Source organism: Argopecten irradians, unplaced genomic scaffold (assembly GCF_041381155.1).
Source record: "Argopecten irradians isolate NY unplaced genomic scaffold, Ai_NY scaffold_0017, whole genome shotgun sequence".
Classification (NCBI taxonomy): domain Eukaryota; kingdom Metazoa; phylum Mollusca; class Bivalvia; order Pectinida; family Pectinidae; genus Argopecten; species Argopecten irradians.
The window spans coordinates 963813-987579 of NW_027187484.1; the positions used below are offsets into that span (position 1 = coordinate 963813).

A 23767-nucleotide genomic window follows, 5' to 3' on the forward strand; every position below is an offset into this window, starting at 1 on the left:
ACTCTAAAGAACTTCAACAACATATATTACAGCTTCATCTTTTGCATACACGTGTATTTTATTTCCAATTTTATGCCTACATAGTTTTTTTAATTATTGTCAAATTAAACTGATACTTAATTTAGACCATAGCGATTTGTTCAGTGTCCTGTTCTCTAGTGCTAGATTTGTGTGTTGAGTGCACACAACACCTTATCAAACCCAATACCCTGAAGGACTCCTAACAAATTTCTATTTTAAATTACAACTTCACTAATTCTAAATTTATTGATAAACTGAATTTGTTTTAGTATAATATGAATTTACTCTAGTAAAGAGATCAAACTCCTGATTCATGTTAGAACACCTGTGAATCATATGCTAGCGGGGACTACTTTGTTAGTTCCTTAAACTGCTGGTGAACGGTGTAACATTAATTCAAGAGTTTTGATAAAACAATTTTTTGTGTCCTATTTATTATAGATTTTTATTAAAATACCAATCAAAATGAATCCTTTTCATATTTAGATTCCTGTCAGATAACTTACAGTGTCACATGTTGATTTTGTGGTTGTATCTCATTTACCCATAGGTTATGCAATCTAACATTCAGTTTGTCTTCAGACATTATTTGAAGAGGAGATAACTCATCATACAAACCAGTAACTTTTGTGTTTACATGTTTTCTATAAAAAAAGCTGTTATACTTGTTCTATTACTAAAGCCAGTACCTGCCATGGAATGTCAACCTTATCAATTATCCACGAATATTTTTGTTATTGAGCGTCAAGGACCATTGTTGTCAACTGGAAAAGATCACATAAAGGACAAGGAGTGTGTATATCGACATGGCCAAGATTCCAAAGTGTTGCATTATAGTTATTTATCATATATGCAGAGAATCAGCCAGTTAAATTCCAACTCTACCTGTGATTATCAGTGTTAAACAACGTCCTTGCGTCTTATTATATATTACCCAACCGATATCCATTCATTATACCTTACCGATGTCCAGAACAGTCATCGTCATTCATTACCTTACCGATGTCCAGAACAGTCATCGTCGTTCATTACCTAACCGATGTCCAGAACAGTCATCGTCGTTCATTACCTAACCGATGTCCAGAACAGTCATCGTCGTTCATTACCTAACCGATGTCCAGAACAGTCATCGTCGTTCATTACCTAACCGATGTCCAGAACAGCCATCGTCGTTCATTACCTAACCGATGTCCAGAACAGTCATCGTCGTTCATTACCTAACCGATGTCCAGAACAGTCATCGTCGTTCATTACCTAACCGATGTCCGGAACAGTCATCGTCGTTCATTTCCTAACCGATGTCCAGAACAGTCATCATCGTTCATTTCCTAACCGATGTCCAGAACAGTCATCGTCGTTCATTTCCTAACCGATGTCCAGAACAGTCATCATCGTTCATTTCCTAACTGATGTCCAGATCCTTACATATCGTCATCACATTTCAAATAACTTTTTCAATGCAAGAGCCAAATGTATTTATACTTTCTAAAGACTTTATCGAGTTCTACCAAAAGTGACTTCAAGCAACTTCAAAACAGATGCTCTTGATCTGAATTTTTCCTAATCCGTCCATTATTGAGATGGTGATCTTATGACAATCTATACATGATTGTACTTCAGTACTTCAATATTTACTATTAAATGTTTTTAGTTTTCATTTTGCAAACTTCTCTTTTACCCCAAGAATATCATGTACTCAATGATTTGTGTTTATACTATCATAATACCTTATATATCAGATATATTTCATGTGATATTCTGTACATACATGATACTGGCCATATCATGTATTATTTTTGTTTATACAATTCCGGTACCGGGTAGTTATAATGTACATATGTAATTTTCAAATATCTGTACATACTCTATTTTTGCATATTAACCTACAATATCAAACTATATTCCAATCATGCAACACTGTATTACATATACCGTGTGATTGTAATAGGTTCATACTGATATATTTTTTATTTCATTTTGATTACTTATTTTTTTGGGGGTTCAATATGATATGCCTTATTATAGGATGTCGCTAAACATCTTATAAAATGTGCATTGTCTATACCATTTGTATACTAAGTGACTTCTCATTGAAAGGGTATGCTCATTATCATAACTATTTTTGGTTTTTTTATCAAGTATGCAACTTACAATATACAAAACATTTCATTGTCATTGATATCTTATTCCTATTTCATTCCTGTACATGTCTATATGTCCATAATTGTTTGTATGATGTTCATATTACACCTCAATTTTTGATTTGAGGACAAATCAATCTAGGAGAAGGGGAAGCATTTCACCAGTGCAAATACTAAATTTGCACAATTTATCATATTTTTCTCTTTATTCAAATTGTCTATATATTTTATTGAAAATTAGTATAAAATCATTATCTAGACCATTTCTGTCATATGTAAGTCATTTTTATTTTTACCTGTAAATAATTATCCATTGTCAAGTATATCCTAGCTAAAGGTGCCAGAGTTAATCCCTTACTTCCTGGGACAAACAGGAAAGGATTAAGCCTTCAATTATCTAAAACCTTTTCCTTTTTTTATATGTAGACATGTTAATTGTTTTCTCACCCATTTTTGCCATGAGAAATACATGTCACTCTATTTTGAGAACTTTGAGTAAAAAGGCAATTGCCACCTGTCACTATAATTTAGAGTAGATTTAGGATTCTTATTTAAGGAGATACAACAGTTAGTAAGTTAGTTAGTTGAAGAGTTCAGTTAGGAGTATAGAGTCAAAGATTCTTATATTTGGATTTTACCTTTACCTACCGGATTTTATATGAAGTTTATTACGGATACGTAGGATTATTGGACTAATTCATCATGGTGACTTGACTTTCCCCTACGACTTCAACTGTATATATGTATTTGTGTCTATTGTGTATCATCATTGGATTATGTGTAATTTTACCTCTCACTTGCAAATAAACAATCGTATTATATACTATGTGTTAATTGTGCCCCGCTAATTCCCCCATCATGACAATCTACTACAACATCAAAACGTACGTGACCTGCCCAATCCGACCAGGGCTCCGGTCACATATATTACAATAAATTACAGTAAAACCCCTCTAACTCGAACCCGGATTCCTCGAATACCCCCTATTTGTCGAACTGGTTGTACGGTCCCGACCGTCTCCCTATATAATCTATGTAACAAAACCCTGTATAGCTCGAACAGCTATTCGTCGAAAACCCCTTATTCCCCGAACAGAATTATGTCCCTGTTTCATCAAATACATAGTATTTACCCATGTATTCGTCGAACAGGTGTTCAGCCCTTGAGATTTTTTTTACCTGTGTCACACCTGACTGCACCGTCCGACATGGATAATTGCTCACGATCTTGTGTTTATACAGTTTGCGTGTCGAGCCTTTAGGTAATTAAGGGATTAACGGTGTCATTAGTACCTACCTACACGATTGCAAGTAGTTGTTTGATGCTAACTTTATTTGAATATTTCAGAAAAGGCATTAAGTTATTGATGTTTCTCTCGTAATAATCTTCGCTGTAAATACGAAAATACGGAAGTTGTTGATCCGTGTTAATAGAAAGTATGCATTGTGAAATGACAAAAGAGGCGGAAGATATTGCTGACGTCCGCCTAATTATAATTTTTTTTTTTTTTTAAATTTCTTTGTTGGTTTCATTCGACAGGCTAACACAATGTTATTTATCGAAAGATGTAAACGATATCAAACGATATATGCAAAGAATGTTGAAAGAATAGGGTAATAAAAATGTCATTGTCGTGCATTGTTTGTCATAGTTTGAGACCGGACATTTTGACTGTTGATCATGACCAACCTCGGATGAGTCGAATACCCCGTATTCCTCGAACTATTGACCTGGTCCCACCTGCTCGAGTAATAGGGGTTTTACTGTAGTTGTTTTTTTACATGAGCCTTTTTCACTAATGTAATATCTGAAATTCATGTAACATTCTCTTTATTTAACAGAATGCTTTTGTTCTGACTAAGAACTTGCAGCTTGAAGAGGTCAATCATGCTCTTGCCCTGGAAATGAGAGAATTTGTCCGATTCAAGCTGTTAGCATCATCAATGGAACCGCCTTCTCAACGGACAAGATGTGACATGGTTGGGTGCACATCACCTAAACGGGCAACCTGGGTCATGTGCAATGTTTGTGGTAGATGGTCACATTTGCAATGTGTTGGACTAGTTAAGGCGCCAAAGAATGATTACATATGCAAAATCTGTGTTGCTCAGTACCAATGAATACTAACTGCAGACATAGAGGTTACACAACACCTTTTCGTCAAGTGGCATAAACATCCTAAATACACGGTCCTCTCACGTGATGACATACTTCAATAGATTGTCACAATAAAAAGATTGTAAACCCAGGCATATTATCTAAATGATCAGTGACAAATTGTGGAATGAGGAAACAGCTGTTTGACACTTATGACTCCAATAAATCATCACAAGTGGAAAGAAGATGGTAGAAATAAATTCATGCATTGAATCATCGACCGCGTCCCAAGTGAAGTAGTAGATGAACTCTATTCTAGAAATGTTAATTTGACCTTTGCTCTAAAGCATTTATGTTATCAAGATAGAAAAGCCTTATTTCCTTTAAATTCAAAATGTATTTTAATACTTATATGAGTATCAGTAGTAATCCTTTGATATGCCTCAGAAAAATATAGGTTATAAAGAACTGTAACAATATAGGAAAACCCCTTCTCGACTTTTGTAGGATATTGATGAAGTAAAAGGCTCAACTTGCAATGCGTATTTACTATAATGAACTTGGTAGTCTTATTATTAAGATTTTTTCTTTTAATTCAAATATTATAATATTGGTTCACAATCTAAAAATCTAATAATTGTATTATACAAACTGCTTATGAAATGTTGTGCCAAATGATTGAGGAAGGCAACTAGCCCATCTAATTGGGATGCCTTTCTGAAATAGAAACCTTTTAGTCTTGGTATAGGTTTTCTCTGGATAAACCTGATGAAAAACAATATACAAATGTATGATAAAGGCACAAATTTTTGACCATGCAAGGCAAAGTCTTTCAAACTCATCTATATGTGATCTTTATAGATATTTTGTCGGTGATTTTGGAGTACAATATCATTTAAGCAAATATATACCTACCGAAGGTATCTTTACTATAGGTACAGTAAGTGGGGTATTTGGCATCCAAAGCATGTGAAAATAAAACTGAATTATTTTTTTTTATCATTTTGTAACTGGATTACAAAATATTAATTTACAACCAAAAATAGTCAAGTGTTTCATTGGCCCAGGAATGCGAGACATTTTTCAGAAACTCGCAAAATTCCACTATGTGGACACTCAAAATGGTCTATTACGTTGTATCACTATGAATTTCATATTTCGAGTGAGTAATTGAATGTCATAAGATTAGCAAATTGCCTGGTGTAAATACTGAAATGATGCAAATGCAGCCATACTATCTGAAAGGGTTTTTTTTTTAAGTCCAATAAATTCATATCTAAATATAATTGTTAGATCAGTTGTTTATCAATAGTAATGATATTTCCATAAAAATGAAAATTACTTTTAAATTAGTGTTGATTGTACATATGTGTATGTTGATTTTGTACAGAATGACACCAGGGACGGGATTATAAAGAGAAAGAGGGGTAGGGGTAGATGACATAACGTGATTTACAGAACAGGATGCGAACCTCTGGCACATCGTGAAAAGTTGTAAGTTCGTAAGTCACTGGCGCGGCTGAAAATGCTCGTAAACTTGGCCTGCTGTACAGCAGACTCTGTCATCGTTCATTATTGTATTTAGGAATTTTGATGAATTAAAAGTACTGGCATCTTTTTTGTAAATTATGAGTGTATAATGTTTTTTGTAAATATAAAGTAGTCTCATCATGTATATATCATTGTATTTTATCGTTTCTAAATGTTTAAAAGATCCCGATGCTGTTTCAGTGTTTTCATGACTTTGATTGATATTTATAAACTTTCAAGAATGAAAAAAAATGTTTTGTTTTATTTTTATATCCTTCAATAACAAGCTTTAGTTCTGACAGCTGAAATACAGATAGGGAATCAAAGAAACTAAAATTATCAATGTCCAAAAAGCTAGAGTGGTTTAGTGATTGACAACAGATAAGACCAGAATACAAGGTGTTGGGTGTATATCTGGTTGTATCTGTTGTGGTTTAGTAAATGACAACAGATAGGACCAGAATACAAGGTGTAGAGTGTATATCTGGTTGTATCTGTTGTGGTTTAGTAAATGACAACAGATAAGACCAGAATACAAGGTGTAGAGAGTATATCTGGTTGTATCTGTTGTGGTTAAGTAAATGACAACAGATAAGACCAGCATACAAGGTGTAGAGAGTATATCTGGTTGTATCTGTTGTGGTTTAGTAAACGACAACAGATAGGACCAGCATACAAGGTGTTGGGTGTATATCTGGTTGTATCTGTTGTGGTTTAGTAAACGACAACAGATAGGACCAGAATACAAGGTGTAGAGAGTATATCTGGTTGTATCTGTTGTGGTTTAGTAAACGACAACAGATAGGACCAGCATACAAGGTGTAGAGTGTATATCTGGTTGTATCTGTTGTGGTTTAGTAAACGACAACAGATAGGACTAGCATACAAGGTGTAGAGTGTATATCTGGTTGTATCTGTTGTGGTTTAGTAAATGACAACAGATAGGACCAGCATACAAGGTGTAGAGAGTATATCTGGTTGTATCTGTTGTGGTTTAGTAAACGACAACAGATAGGACCAGAATACAAGGTGTAGAGTGTATATCTGGTTGTATCTGTTGTGGTTTAGTAAATGACAACAGATAAGACCAGAATACAAGGTGTTGGGTGTATATCTGGTTGTATCTGTTGTGGTTTAGTAAATGACAACAGATAGGACCAGAATACAAGGTGTAGAGTGTATATCTGGTTGTATCTGTTGTAGTTTAGTAAATGACAACAGATAGGACCAGAATACAAGGTGTTGGGTGTATATCTGGTTGTATCTGTTGTGTTTAGTAAATGACAACAGATAGGACCAGAATACAAGGTGTAGAGTGTATATCTGGTTGTATCTGTTGTGGTTTAGTAAATGACAACAGATAGGACCAGAATACAAGGTGTAGAGTGTATATCTGGTTGTATCTGTTGTGGTTTAGTAAATGACAACAGATAGGACCAGAATACAAGGTGTTGGGTGTATATCTGGTTGTATCTGTTGTGGTTAAGTAAATGACAACAGATAGGACCAGAATACAAGGTGTAGAGTGTATATCTGGTTGTATCTGTTGTGGTTTAGTAAATGACAACAGATAAGACCAGAATACAAGGTGTAGAGTGTATATCTGGTTGTATCTGTTGTTTTGGCTCTGACCCCCCGGGGACAGCGGGGGCGGGGCCCAATAGGGAAATAGAGGTAAATTCTATAAATTGCTACTTGTCCTAGAGTTCTGCATGGATTGTAACCAAATTTGGCCACAAACATCATTGGGGGAAGGGGAACAGAACTTGCATAAATTTTGGCTCTGACCCCTTGGGGGCAGGAGGGGTGGGGCCCAATAGGGGAAATAGAGGTAAATTCTATAAATCGCTAATTGTCCTAGAGTTCTGCATGGAATGTAACCAAATTTGACCACAAGCATCATTTGGGGAAGGGGAACAGAATTTGAATAAATTTTGGCTCTGACCCCCCGGGGACAGCAGGGGCGAGGCCCAATAGGGAAATAATGGTAAATCATTTAAATTACTACTAGTCATACAGTTCTGCATGGAATATAACCAAATTTGGCCAGAAACATCCTTGGGGAAGGGGAATAGAGATTGTATCAATTTTGACTCTGATCTCCCGAGGGCAGGAGGGGCGGGGACTGATAGCGGAAATAGAGGTAAATATTTAAATTCCTTTAGAAAAGAAACAATGAACCTGTATTCAAAACATAACTTGGCATTACAAACCAGGTGAGGGATACAGGCCCTCTGGGCCTCTTGTTTGTATTCCAGGGGTTACTATCACTGTCATATTATCCACCCCTGTACAATGTAACATAGTCAAACTGAGTGCAATGATGACAGTGATTAAAGTAACCTCTGGAATATCAAGGATGGATTTCTCACACACATTCAGTGCATACAAAGTTCTTCATGTAGATTTATGAACCATTTTAATCGTTATATATATTTTTTAACTTTCAGAAATGGAGAACATACTGTTTTGGACGTGCCTGCTGCTACTTGTGTATAGAACTGATGTGTGTAAAGCAGACACAGCACACAAACCAAAGGAAGTACTTGTGATAGGTGGAGGGATCTCTGGTTTAGCTGCTGCCAGGAAACTGGTCAACCATCCCTCACAGATGTTTGATGTTACCGTGCTGGAGGCTAGAAAAGAAAGATATGGGGGACGTGTCTGGACAAACAGGAAACTTTTCAAGAAACCTCTCGGTAAATATTGGCAGATCATTTTTTATGGGGATGATATTTTCAAGCATTTGTGGAGGACTCATTAATTACCATGGGGTCAAGAACAATTTGGAGATGTAACTTTGAAGAAATTGGTATATCGCTAATCGTTTTTAGCTTGAAAGCAAAAATTTTTAAAGGCCAAAAAAATATTTGTTACTTCTGTTTCAACTCAAATGAAAATTATCACATTGTTTGATTAACACATGAACTTCATATCTCATGATTCAGAATATGTCCGCAGCATTCAGAGATTTAGGCTATATAACAAGAATGTAAATATTATATATATATATATATATTATTTATTGTGTAATCGTGTTCGTTTTGTGTGTCTTGATAAAGGGGCAGATCGCCGTGAGATCGCCTCGAAAATTTGACATTTTTTTTGTCCACACGGTTGGAAATACTTCTTTGTCCCATATTATTAATTGATAAAACATTGAAGGAAATAGATCACATATTATTACCAGGTAAAGTGTACACACTCAAGCAAGAAATGCTGATGTGATATTAGGAAATGAAATTTTACTTGATTTAATATGAATGGGGGCCTCAAAAATGAAGAGAAAAAATGGTTGCCTTAGAGACCACACACACATGGTCATGTACAGAAGTACTGGCAATTTATTGTTAATTTTTTCGTTTATTATGGAATTTTCTGCCAGGGGTGCACATGATGGACAAGGAGCTCGAGTGCACATGATGGACATTAGATTAAAAAACGATTTAAATGCCGTTTTGTCTATAATGCAGTCTTTGTGAATATAATGTTCTTCATACAAGTACTTACTTCCTACATCTACCAGGTTTGGGGGTATGGAGATTCAGAAGAATAATTTTAATGTATTATGTAATATCATTTATGATGTAATTGCGGTAATCATTACATAACATTAATAAACTGGATCTACTATCCCAAACCTGGTCTTTATGTTGGTTTCAGACCCGTGATTAATTGTTAATTTTTTCAGTGTTTCTTTTATCGCAGGTGCAGAGACAGATCTGGGAGCTGTCTGGATCAACTCCAAGGTGAAGGACAATCCGATCCTGGCCATTACCAGGAAAGGCGAGTTAGAAACCAAAGTCTCAGGACCTATACAGCTCCATGTTCCTGAGGCTGACAAGATCTTCAAGGGAGATGAGGCTAATAAAATATTCACTGAAGTTTTCTCTGTGAGATTTGGTTTGTATCGACTGTTGATGGACATATCACCACTGTTTCCATCAGAGAAAGTCTGGAATGTCTTGTCTGTATCCTCTGTTCCCATGGTGACCTAGAATGACCCCCAGAAACCTCTATTTCTATGGAGACACCAAAATTGATGACAAGATCAGAGTTGTGATATAAACATTTCTCACCCAGGACCTATCTTTTTATGGTGATAACTTTTAGTCTCTTTATTACAATGACCTCAGAGTTTTATATGTCTGACTTTCTTTCTTTACTTTATTGCCCAGATAATGCAGTCAGCAGTAGACAAGGTAAAGGCCACTGGTGTCGACATTCCACTACAGAAAGCTGTCGAGGACGAGATCTCAGGTCACTCATTCCAGGGTGACCGCGCCATCATCACCAGTATTCTACGTAACCATAACGCTGTCTCCAAGCCGGACTACTCCACCGTGCACTTTGATCCAGTGAAACAGTTTGGCTGGAATACAATCGTGGTGGATGGATATGACCAAGTTCTAGACGCGTAAGATCTTCATTCAGATCTTCTCCTCTAATACTTTCTATCTTGATGATTTTCACTCGATAAAGGAGAATTTCTTTCTTATGTTTGTGGAGTCTTTGTTTCTTACAACCACATACTTTGTAAGACCTAAAGTATTGTGTGCAAATATGCATTTGTAAATAGGAGCTTTCAGTGTTAATTTGCCGTATCAAGTTTCAGTTATTCACTAACAGTAATACGTATTACAATATCATATCACATAATACATTTACATTAGATACATGTACTAGTAAGGGAGGAAGGTGGGGAGGAGACAAAGTCAGCTGGAATTAGGTGTGTAAACTAGTACTATGCATCATTAAACAATTTAGTTAACTCAAATTCCTGAAATTGTTGATTGTTTTATTGGCAGTATTGTATCTGGACTAGGGTGTAATTTGTTGATTGTTTTATTGGCAGTATTTCATCTGGACTAGGCAGTGATTTGTTGATTGTTTTATTTCCAGTATTGTATCTGGACTAGGCAGTGATTTGTTGATTGTTTTATTTCCAGTATTGTATCTGGACTAGGCAGTGATTTGTTGATTGTTTTATTTCCAGTATTGTATCTGGACTAGGCAGTGATTTTAGATTGTTTTATTTCCAGTATTGTATCTGGACTAGGCAGTGATTTTAGATTGTTTTATTTCCAGTATTGTATCTGGACTAGGCAGTGATTTTAGATTGTTTTATTTCCAGTATTGTATCTGGACTAGGCAGTGATTTGTTGATTGTTTTATTTCCAGTATTGTATCTGGACTAGGCAGTGATTTTAGATTGTTTTATTTCCAGTATTGTATCTGGACTAGGCAGTGATTTTAGATTGTTTTATTTCCAGTATTGTATCTGGACTAGGCAGTGATTTTAGATTGTTTTATTTCCAGTATTGTATCTGGACTAGGCAGTGATTTTAGATTGTTTTATTTCCAGTATTGTATCTGGACTAGGCAGTGATTTGTTGATTGTTTTATTTCCAGTATTGTATCTGGACTAGGCAGTGATTTTAGATTGTTTTATTTCCAGTATTGTATCTGGACTAGGCAGTGATTTGTTGATTGTTTTATTTCCAGTATTGTATCTGGACTAGGCAGTGATTTGTTGATTGTTTTATTTCCAGTATTGTATCTGGACTAGGCAGTGATTTTAGATTGTTTTATTTCCAGTATTGTATCTGGACTAGGCAGTGATTTTAGATTGTTTTTATTTCCAGTATTGTATCTGGACTAGGCAGTGATTTTAGATTGTTTTATTTCCAGTATTGTATCTGGACTAGGCAGTGATTTTAGATTGTTTTATTTCCAGTATTGTATCTGGACTAGGCAGTGATTTGTTGATTGTTTTATTTCCAGTATTGTATCTGGACTAGGCAGTGATTTTAGATTGTTTTATTTCCAGTATTGTATCTGGACTAGGCAGTGATTTGTTGATTGTTTTATTTCCAGTATTGTATCTGGACTAGGCAGTGATTTGTAGATTGTTTTATTTCCAGTATTGTATCTGGACTAGGCAGTGATTTTAGATTGTTTTATTTCCAGTATTGTATCTGGACTAGGCAGTGATTTGTTGATTGTTTTATTTCCAGTATTGTATCTGGACCAGGCAGTGATTTGTTGATTGTTTTATTTCCAGTATTGTATCTGGACTAGGCAGTGATTTGTTGATTGTTTTATTTCCAGTATTGTATCTGGACTAGGCAGTGATTTGTTGATTGTTTTATTTCCAGTATTGTATCTGGAACAGGGAGTGATTTGTAGATTGTTTTATTTCCAGTATTGTATCTGGACCAGGGAGTGATTTGTTGATTGTTTTATTTCCAGTATTGTATCTGGACTAGGCAGTGATTTTAGATTGTTTTATTTCCAGTATTGTATCTGGACTAGGCAGTGATTTTAGATTGTTTTATTTCCAGTATTGTATCTGGACTAGGCAGTGATTTTAGATTGTTTTATTTCCAGTATTGTATCTGGAACAGGGAGTGATTTGTTGATTGTTTTATTTCCAGTATTGTATCTGGACTAGGCAGTGATTTTAGATTGTTTTATTTCCAGTATTGTATCTGGACTAGGCAGTGATTTTAGATTGTTTTATTTCCAGTATTGTATCTGGACTAGGCAGTGATTTTAGATTGTTTTATTTCCAGTATTGTATCTGGACTAGGCAGTGATTTTAGATTGTTTTATTTCCAGTATTGTATCTGGACTAGGCAGTGATTTTAGATTGTTTTATTTCCAGTATTGTATCTGGACTAGGCAGTGATTTTAGATTGTTTTATTTCCAGTATTGTATCTGGACTAGGCAGTGATTTTAGATTGTTTTATTTCCAGTATTGTATCTGGACTAGGCAGTGATTTGTTGATTGTTTTATTTCCAGTATTGTATCTGGACTAGGAAGTGAGCTACCTCTGTCTATCAGTCTGAATCAAATTGTCAGACAGATCAAAATCGACTCGAAGAAGAAGAAGGTGATTGTACGTACGAAGGACCTAAATCAGGTCAGTGCTGACCTAGTTATCGTGGCCGTCCCCGTAGGTGTTCTGAGAAGTGAGGCTGTACTGTTTGAACCCGTACTTCCTAAGGAGTGGTACAAGGCTGTGAAGGAGCTAGGTAACCATCTACAATGTAGATTTTATAATGTAATTCTTCTGATATGTGATGACTTCTTCATTATATGTGAGCGATTTTTATGGGCGGATCTAAACAACAAATAAATTTTTCAGCATTATATAAACCATGATGTCACTATGACGTGTTGTCAGGATTTGAGACAAAATGGCTGCCTCTGCTGGATTTTCTCAACATATGACGAAAATGGTATACATCTACTTAGTTTATCAAACATTTCTGTGTGCTAAAGTATTCATGAGATTATTGACAAACAAAGACTGTCAAATTTGTTTCATTATGAGGCAGGCAAAATGTGGTTTCTTAATTGCATTTTCATCATTATGAAGACAAATGGGTTACATAGTATTTTACTTTTCTGAATATTATGACTCAAAATAAAAGTGTCTTTTAAAATAATATTTATGACATTGCTTAACTGACCAGTAATGTGATCAAATGTATCATACAACACAGGTGTCTACGATTCACAGAAAGTAATCGTCGGGTTCTCTGAGGCGTTTTGGCCGAGTGACGCCGGCGTGTTTACCATGACAACACCAGAGGGGGAGGAGCCATTCATCCAGACATGGTTCAACATGCAGAATCTGATTGATAGGCCATTTCTGGTTGGTTCGTTATACGATGGAGCAGCTATCAATCTGGAACAGACTCCGATAGAGGAACTCAAAGAACTAGGTAGGCCGTAAAGATTACTGTATTAGGTATTTGCATATTACAGAGTTATCTACCCTTGAAAGTAAGTTTTGATTGTGATACAATGTGTTTATGAACACGTCATATTTTATTTTCAGAGCAAATGGCACAAGTTTTCCTCATGAAATAATGAATTCACAATCGATATACCTATCAGCAAGGGTAGATAACTCTGTAATATGCAAAGAGGTTTTATTGGGACCAAAAAACAACTGTATTCTTCCAGTACTAACATGATTCATAACTTAACAAAACATTTATATGTATAAAAAATGATTATCTGCTCAATATTAGATCAGTTCAAAATTCAGATTGATTCATGATCAGTGACCTATAGTGTCTGTTGAATATTGTGGACATGACGAGATCAGTAAAGAAAAAAACACAAACGGTTTGATATTTTGTATCAGACAGACAGAATATTTAAGATTAAGACTTTAAATAATTAAATTTAAAGTTTTTCAAATGTTATTGACGGAGTTGTTGCCCTTTAATTTTATGTCCATGGGACATAATTAGTTATTGTCTTCTATCTTACATTTTAAACTCCACTTATTATTATTTTCAGTTATAAAAACTTTGGGGAAGTTGTTTGGTGGAGAAGATTTGGTGAGACAGTATAATCTTACAACTATAATGAGATCCCAGTGGACTGGTGACCCCTTCTCTATGGGGTCTGGGGCGTACCCTAGGACAGGTAAGTCACATGGTGAGATCCCAGTGGACTGGTGACCCCTTCTCTATGGGGTCTGGGGCGTACCCTAGGACAGGTAAGTCACATGGTGAGATCACAGTGGACCAGTGACCCCTTCTCTATGGGGTCTGGGGCGTACCCTAGGACAGGTAGGTCACATGGTGAGATCCCAGTGGACTGGTGACCTCTTCTCTATGGGGTCTGGGGCGTACCCTAGGACAGGTAAGTCACATGGTGAGATCACAGTGGACCAGTGACCCCTTCTCTATGGGGTCTGGGGCGTACCCTAGGACAGGTAGGTCACATGGTGAGATCACAGTGGACTGGTGACCCCTTCTCTATGGGGTCTGGGGCGTACCCTAGGACAGGTAAGTCACATGGTGAGATCCCAGTGGACCAGTGACCCCTTCTCTATGGGGTCTGGGGCGTACCCTAGGACAGGTAGTCACATGGTGAGATCCCAGTGGACCAGTGACCCCTTCTCTATGGGTCTGGGGCGTACCCTAGGACAGGTAGGTCACATGGTGAGATCCCAGTGGACCAGTGACCCCTTCTCTATGGGGTCTGGGGCGTACCCTAGGACAGGTAAGTCACATGGTGAGATCACAGTGGACCAGTGACCCCTTCTCTATGGGGTCTGGGGCGTACCCTAGGACAGGTAAGTCACATGGTGAGATCACAGTGGACCAGTGACCCCTTCTCTATGGGGTCTGGGGCGTACCCTAGGACAGGTAAGTCACATGGTGAGATCACAGTGGACTGGTGACCCCTTCTCTATGGGGTCTGGGGCGTACCCTAGGACAGGTAAGTCACATGGTGAGATCACAGTGGACCAGTGACCCCTTCTCTATGGGGTCTGGGGCGTACCCTAGGACAGGTAAGTCACATGGTGAGATCACAGTGGACTGGTGACCCCTTCTCTATGGGGTCTGGGGCGTACCCTAGGACAGGTAAGTCACATGGTGAGATCCCAGTGGACCAGTGACCCCTTCTCTATGGGGTCTGGGGCGTACCCTAGGACAGGTAAGTCACATGGTGAGATCACAGTGGACTGGTGACCCCTTCTCTATGGGGTCTGGGGCGTACCCTAGGACAGGTAAGTCACATGGTGAGATCACAGTGGACCAGTGACCCCTTCTCTATGGGGTCTGGAGCGTACCCTAGTGCAGGTAGGTCACATGGTGAGATTACAGTGGACCGGTGACCCCTTCTCTATGGGGTCTGGGGCGTACCCTAGGACAGGTAAGTCACATGGTGAGATCCCAGTGGACCAGTGACCCCTTCTCTATGGGGTCTGGGGCGTACCCTAGGACAGGTAAGTCACATGGTGAGATCACAGTGGACCAGTGACCCCTTCTCTATGGGGTCTGGGGCGTACCCTAGGACAGGTAAGTCACATGGTGAGATCCCAGTGGACCAGTGACCCCTTCTCTATGGGGTCTGGGGCGTACCCTAGGACAGGTAGGTCACATGGTGAGATCCCAGTGGACCAGTGACCCCTTCTCTATGGGGTCTGGGGCGTACCCTAGGACAGGTAGGTCACATGGTGAGATCCCAGTGGACCAGTGACCCCTTCTCTATGGGGTCTGGGGCGTACCCTAGGACAGGTAAGTCACATGGTGAGATCACAGTGGACCAGTGACCCCTTCTCTATGGGGTCTGGAGCGTACCCTAGTGCAGGTAGGTCACATGGTGAGATTACAGTGGACCGGTGACCCCTTCTCTATGGGGTCTGGGGCGTACCCTAGGACAGGTAAGTCACATGGTGAGATCACAGTGGACCAGTGACCCCTTCTCTATGGGGTCTGGGGCGTACCCTAGGACAGGTAAGTCACATGGTGAGATCCCAGTGGACCAGTGACCCCTTCTCTATGGGGTCTGGGGCGTACCCTAGGACAGGTAGGTCACATGGTGAGATTACAGTGGACCGGTGACCCCTTCTCTATGGGGTCTGGGGCGTACCCTAGGACAGGTAAGTCACATGGTGAGATCCCAGTGGACCAGTGACCCCTTCTCTATGGGGTCTGGGGCGTACCCTAGGACAGGTAGGTCACATGGTGAGATCCCAGTGGACCAGTGACCCCTTCTCTATGGGGTCTGGGGCGTACCCTAGGACAGGTAGGTCACATGGTGAGATCCAGTGGACCAGTGACCCCTTCTCTATGGGGTCTGGGGCGTACCCTAGGACAGGTAAGTCACATGGTGAGATCACAGTGGACCGGTGACCCCTTCTCTATGGGGTCTGGGGCGTACCCTAGGACAGGTAAGTCACATGGTGAGATCACAGTGGACCAGTGACCCCTTCTCTATGGGGTCTGGGGCGTACCCTAGGACAGGTAAGTCACATGGTGAGATCACAGTGGACCAGTGACCCCTTCTCTATGGGGTCTGGAGCGTACCCTAGTGCAGGTAGGTCACATGGTGAGATTACAGTGGACCGGTGACCCCTTCTCTATGGGGTCTGGGGCGTACCCTAGGACAGGTAAGTCACATGGTGAGATCACAGTGGACCAGTGACCCCTTCTCTATGGGGTCTGGAGCGTACCCTAGGACAGGTAAGTCACATGGTGAGATCACAGTGGACCAGTGACCCCTTCTCTATGGGGTCTGGAGCGTACCCTAGTGCAGGTAGGTCACATGGTGAGATTACAGTGGACCAGTGACCCCTTCTCTATGGGGTCTGGGGCGTACCCTAGGACAGGTAGGTCACATGGTGAGATTACAGTGGACCGGTGACCCCTTCTCTATGGGGTCTGGGGCGTACCCTAGGACAGGTAAGTCACATGGTGAGATCACAGTGGACCAGTGACCCCTTCTCTATGGGGTCTGGGGCGTACCCTAGTGCAGGTAAGTCACATGGGGAGATCCCAGTGGACAGTGACCCCTTCTCTTAGGGTCTGGGGCATACCCTAGGACAGGTCACATGGTGAGATCCCAGTGGACCAGTGACCCCTTCTCTATGGGGTCTGGGGCGTACCCTAGGGCAGGTAGGTCACATGGTGAGATCCCAGTGGACCAGTGACCCCTTCTCTATGGGGTCTGGGGCGTACCCTAGGACAGGTAGGTCACATGGTGAGATCCCAGTGGATCAGTGACCCCTTCTCTATGGGGTCTGGGGCGTACCCTAGGGCAGGTAGGTCACATGGTGAGATCCCAGTGGACCAGTGACCCCTTCTCTATGGGGTCTGGGGCGTACCCTAGGGCAGGTAAGTCACATGGTGAGATCCCAGTGGACCTGTGACCCCTTCTCTATGGGGTCTGGGGCGTACCCTAGGTCAGGTAGGTCACATGGGGAGATCCCAGTGGACCAGTGACCCCTTCTCTATGGGGTCTGGGGCGTACACTAGGGCAGGTAGGTCACATGGTGAGATCACAGTGGACCAGTGACCCCTTCTCTATTGGGTCTGGGGCGTACCCTAGGACAGGTAGGTCACATGGTGAGATCACAGTGGACCAGTGACCCCTTCTCTATGGGGTCTGGGGCGTACCCTAGGACAGGTAGGTCACATGGTGAGATCCCAGTGGACCAGTGACACCTTCTGTATGGGGTCGGGGGCGTACCCTAGGACAGGTAGGTCACATGGTGAGATCCCAGTGGACCAGTGACACCTTCTGTATGGGGTCGGGGGAGTACCCTAGGTCAGGTAGGTCACATGATTAGATCCCAGTGGACCAGTGACCCCTTCTCTATGGGGTCTGAGGCGTACCCTAGGACAGGTAGGTCACATGGTGAGATCCCAGTGGACCAGTGACCCCTTCTCTATGGAGTCTGAGGCGTACCCTAGGACAGGTAGGTCACATGGTGAGATCCCAGTGGACCAGTGACCCCTTCTCTATGGGTCTGGGGCGTACCCTAGGACAGGTAGGTCACATGGTGAGATCCCAGTGGACCAGTGACCCCTTCTCTATGGGGTCTGGGGCGTACCCTAGGACAGGTAGGTCACATGGTGAGATCCCAGTGGACCAGTGACCCCTTCTCTATGGGGTCTGGGGCGTACCCTAGGACAGGTAGGTCACATGGTGAGATCCCAGTGGACCAGTGACCCCTTCTCTATGGGGTCTGGGGCGTACCCTAGGACAGGTAGGTCACATGGTGAGATCCCAGTGGACCAGTGACCCCTTCTCTATGGGGTCTGGGGCGTACCCTAGGACAGGTAGGTCACATGGTGAGATCCCAGTGGACCAGTGACCCCTTCTCTATGGGGTCTGGGGCGTACCCTAGGACAGGTAGGTCACATGGTGAGATCCCAGTGGACCAGTGACCCCTTCTCTATGGGGTCTGGGGGGCGTACCCTAGGACAGGTCACATGGTGAGATCCCAGTGGACAAGTGACCCCTTCTCTACTTTCTTTACTTATATTTCTATTTTAAAGTTATATGATAAATAGAATCTTACACTCATGAATTCGTGATAGAAAATTTCGTATAACATTGCCAAGCATGTAAGATCCTCTAGGTTATGCTTAATACATATTAATTTATACTCTGTAACTATTGAAGGTAATGGTGAGGACCTATGGGAAACACTCAGCTCTCCTGTGTGTCCGTACATTTACTTCGCCGGAGATTACACCAGTCTAGACGGAATGGTTGGGGCCCATGGATCGTACAATACCGGGATCAGAGCCGCGGAACAGATACTTAATGGCCGATGTGAGAGGGAGCTCAAACGACAACAGAAGAGAAAAGAGGAAAAGGAAAAAACAGAAGACAAAAAGGATAAAAAGGATGAACTTTGATAATAAGTGTAACTTTCTATGTAAATAAAATATATTGAGGGAATACCAATTCTGCCGTAAAATGTGTGCATGTGAGGGGGTGGGTGCATTAAGTGTGTTCCATCATGTCCCTTTCACTGATTTGCTATAGAATTGGGGACTTAAATATTTTAATATTTTACAGATATTTCTAATTAGAATACAATTTTGAAAAGCTTAATTCTCCTACCGGTACTTACAAAAAGGTAAAAAAAAAATTATTGACACATTCAATAGTAGTAAGAGAGACATAACACTCGAAATACTTGAACTTAATCTTTTATGAACAATTTCAATTTTTACCAATTCAGATATTATAAGCATGATTAGATGTTTTTTGTTCTCACTTTCCTGTAGAAGTGGGATATATATTCCAGTCCCCTGTATGTTCCAGTCTGTATGTGTTTGACATAACCTATATAACTTATACTATCAACAGCAGAGCTGTACTTATGTTGACATGTAACTTTATTATAAACAAACCTTTCCTCTGTGTGATATGTATAAAGTCCCAGATCAAAAGGAGATGATTTGAGACATGTTTACCATGTGTCTTTATTATGCCTTAAATGTGAGCAGTTTGACTGGAAAACGTGTGCTAAAACATAAGTGCCTGAAAATATTCACCCCTGAAGACACATTTGAGCTGTTCTGATTCAAAAGTTAGAACAGTCCATTATGAATTTTGAGGGATGAATGAGTTAAATATGTCAAAGTTTGACTCTAAGCTAACAAAAGTGCCATATATTACTTTGAATGATCTATTAATGACTCTTTCTTCATTTTTGATTTGTTTTACTATTAAATTACTGATACTGACCATGGTTAACCTTGTCCAGCTCTTGGTGCTCTAGAATAGTAAGTTGTCCTATTTTGTAACTGTGATGTTCTGACAAAGTTCAGATAGATATAAAAAGAATGATGTATGAATGATTTACCTGTTAATGCTACAATTATTCTGTTTTTGTTTTTCCTTAACTTCTTGATGAAGATTGATCAGAGAAATATTGACCATTGCAGTATGACTTGTATGGTTTCTGTGTTCTGTGAAGATATGTCACCATAGATATTTGTTACTATGGAGATATGTCACCATGGATATCTGTTACTATGGAGATATGTTACTATCATACGAACTGAGTATCATCCTCAATATTCCAGGGACTATCACTATCATTATATCCACCCCTAGACAATGTCTTAGCAGAACTGAAGACTATGTTGGTCCTATGATGTACATTAAAATTAAACATAAAAGTCTTTCTAGACCTGTGATTGGTCAGTTAATGGGGTATTATAGGTGGTCACATGGTGAGATCCCAGTGGAAGTGGTTCCACTAGACCCTTCTCAATTGAGATGTCAGTGGTCACAATGACCATTGACTTCTCTATGGGGTATGGGGCAGTATATAGGACATCTAGGTATTATGGTGAGATTTGGGGCGTATGCCCAGTTTTTGAGATATTATAAGACCCCTTCTCTATGGGGGTCTGGGGCGTCCCTAGGACAGGTAGTCACACATGGTGAGATCCCCAGTGGACCATGACCCTTCTATATATGGGGTAAATGTGGGCGTACCCTAGGGCAGGTAGTCACATTGGTGAGATCCCAGTTTGGACTTGACCCCTTCTCTATGGGTTTGGGGCGTACCCTAGGACAGTTAGGTAGGTCCCACCAGTCCACTATGAAGTCCCCTATTATGGACCAGTGACCCCTATTGACCCCTGGAAAGTATGGGGTCTGGGGCGTACCTATGGGGTAGGGGTCGTACAGGTTATGTAAACACATGGTAAGACCAGTGACCCACATTGGACTACGACATTTGAATGACCTGTTTCTATGGGGTCTGGGGCGTTCCCTTTGTAACAGGTATTCACATGGTGATTAATCCCTTGAAATTGAAAGTTTGACTATAATTTTTATGGGGTCTGTGGGCATAGGGGCCACAATAGGTAATGGTGAGATCCAGTGGAAGTGACCCCTTCTCTATGGGGTAAACTGTGGGATGACCCTTCTCTGTCTATTATCTAAATTTTCAGGTAGGGAACAAAATGTGAAGATATATCTTACTTGGTGATCATGGATGAAAAAGTGAATGACTATGGGGTCTAATCTAATTACCTTGAAACAGTATAGTCACATGGTGAGATCCCAGTGGTGACATAAATAAATCTCCGTATTGATTCTTTTTCTATGGGGTAATGGTTTGTAACCATGACAAAATTGTTAAAAAATAAACCCTTGATACAAAAAAACCCTGTTTAAGTGAACCCTTGACTTTCTTTCTATATGATCTAGTTGATACCTAGGGGTATATATCATATTGGGTGTAACCATGGATGTGATCTAATATAATGATATGGGTGAATTAATTGATCAAATTAATTTTGGAACTGATGTGGGACCTTTCTATAAACTGTAACAGTACAATAAGTCAATGATATGTGATGATACCATTTGATATGACCCCTTCAGATTTTATGTACTGGGGTAGAGTATGTAATCTATTGAATAAATTATTTTTAAGATTTGACATTTAACACTTGTAAAAATTTCTTACTGAGATTTAGATTGAACCTTGGTTTAAAAGATATTTATATATAATATTACTATTTCATGATTGTTTTCATGTATAATTTGGTTTCCCTTTTTGATGATGAATAGGAACAGGTATGTAGATTGGTTGAAATTTTGGGTACCATTTAATAAGTGTAATATGGTTAATTTGAATTTGATTGGTAAAATTTGGACCATTTATCAACATTAGTGTATCATTCATTTTAAAATACCCTTATCTATAATGTTAATTTTCAGACTTATTTAATTAGGAATTATGTCACTTGTGTATGTGATCAGTGTAAATTCTCTATGATTTTGTACTATTACTTTTCCAGTTACAATTAATCCCTAATTATCATGAAGTTGGCATCTTCATATCTTGTTTTGGAAAAACACTGATTTTATAATGGCATCTGATTTAATATTTTCTTGGGTTCTGGGGAATTCATGGTATGGTATACCCATTATATTACAGTTATGAGTTTTCTGTTATTCATGTACTGGGGCTAATGTTACTTGGGTCATTGATTTGTGATGGTATGACCCTTATTATATGTTCTTATATTAAACATACCTATGTATCATGGACTGTAATTATTTGGGTTAATGTTGTATATTCATGTACCCTATGATATTACATGGGATATTTTGAATAAATTTATACTGATATTCATGATATGTTATGGAATATTATTTTGAAATTTGAAATGTCATAATTATGTTAAAAATGTCATTTGTTAATAAATCTGTTGATATACAACTGAAGTGTCATAAACAATCATAATGTTATGAAAATGATCAGACCCAAAGGGGATTTAAAGGATCTGTTTTAACTAGTTAAATGTAAATTAAATTTTTACAATTTCCTGATTCTAATTAAATGGATTGTAACAATTTGGTTACAAATATTTGAATGATAATTAAATTAGTTGGGAACATTTTTAGTTTGTTTTCACATTTTTTTCATGATAAATTGGGGCAATGAGTTTATTGCCATCCTGTGTGATGTTGTAATTAGACTGATATATTTAATTTTTAGAACACATCTGAATATTGGTTCTAATGTTATTATAAAATGACTTTGTATTGGGTTAAATGTTATCATTTTATAAAAAGTAATTTCATTGGTTACATAAAACTGATTTGACTGTGTATATAGAATGGTAACCTGTATTCAAAATGGGTGAATCTTATCTTTGTATATAAAATTATATTTTGTACCTAGATTCATCTGTAATTAATGGACCATTATTTTCTGTGTGATCTGTTTACTGGATCATGGTTGAAATTTATTTGGGGTTAATGATCCCATTTTCTGTATCTCAAATTTTGTTAAATATGTAATAGGAAAATAATAAAGTAATTGTATGTCATTGTACAAATGTAATTTTATGTTTGATATGTAGGATGGAATTTTGAATTAATTTGTAACATTCTGATTTACCTGGTATTTATGAACTGAAAAAAAATGAATTTACTTTGGGCATGTTGGTATATGTTATCTGGGTTGATTTTCTGTATTCTCATGTACCCTGTTATATGTTATCATATTTATTAGGTACATATATTTATTTCAATGATACTTAAAATCATTTGAAAATCATTTTCATGGTATTATGATTTTAAAATTGTTAATCTTTGTAAATTTAATGACTATTGTTACTTAAATATGATATATGTTTGTATGAAAATTTTAATTTTCATTACCAATTTATATCTGAACCTTTTCATTTTGTAAGGCAGTGCTGACTCTTAGAATTGGTTATTCATTGGCTCATTTGATGGTTTTATATTCCAATGTTCATTCTGATAATTGTATATTTATCACTGAACCTGTAAATCCTGTATTTTTATAAGTTACTAAAACCTGTGACTTTTTTTACTTGGATAAAATAAAGAAAAAATCACATTTTCTAAATGTTAATTAAATTGATATTTTTGTTTGAAATGTTTCATTAATTGTAATGTGATTTTTTGTTTAAATCAGGTGACAACTTGAAAATCCTCTGAATACTATTATCTTGAACTGTTTATTAATATTGTATTCATTTTTGCTTTCCGAATTACATTCTTTTGAATGTTTTTATGATCCATGAAATTGACATTTTAAAATATTTTACTATATAACATTAACATATATTAATGTTTTTACTTAATGATATTTATGAACGCTCATGATAATTCTACTATCAGACAAATTGATTTCTGATGGT

At 38.6% G+C, this 23767-nt stretch overlaps 1 protein-coding gene across 3 annotated transcripts in view; it reads left to right on the top strand.

The window, feature by feature from the left end:
- LOC138311288 (uncharacterized) overlaps positions 1–20270 on the top strand; it is a 35069-nt gene extending 14799 nt beyond the window's left edge. For 2 of the 3 annotated variants that reach the window (XM_069252718.1, XM_069252719.1), the window contains 8 exons: positions 4005–4194; positions 8241–8489; positions 9499–9683; positions 9969–10207; positions 12597–12829; positions 13304–13525; positions 14112–14240; positions 18738–20270. In XM_069252718.1, the coding sequence (XP_069108819.1) occupies positions 4005–4194; positions 8241–8489; positions 9499–9683; positions 9969–10207; positions 12597–12829; positions 13304–13525; positions 14112–14240; positions 18738–18976 (1686 nt within the window). In that variant the 3' untranslated portion in view covers positions 18977–20270. Of the gene's footprint in view, positions 1–4004; positions 4195–8240; positions 8490–9498; positions 9684–9968; positions 10208–12596; positions 12830–13303; positions 13526–14111; positions 14314–18737 lie in introns of all 3 variants that reach the window. The other variant, XM_069252720.1, reaches the window with a different exon arrangement.
- The last annotated feature ends 3497 nt before the right edge of the window (positions 20271–23767 follow it).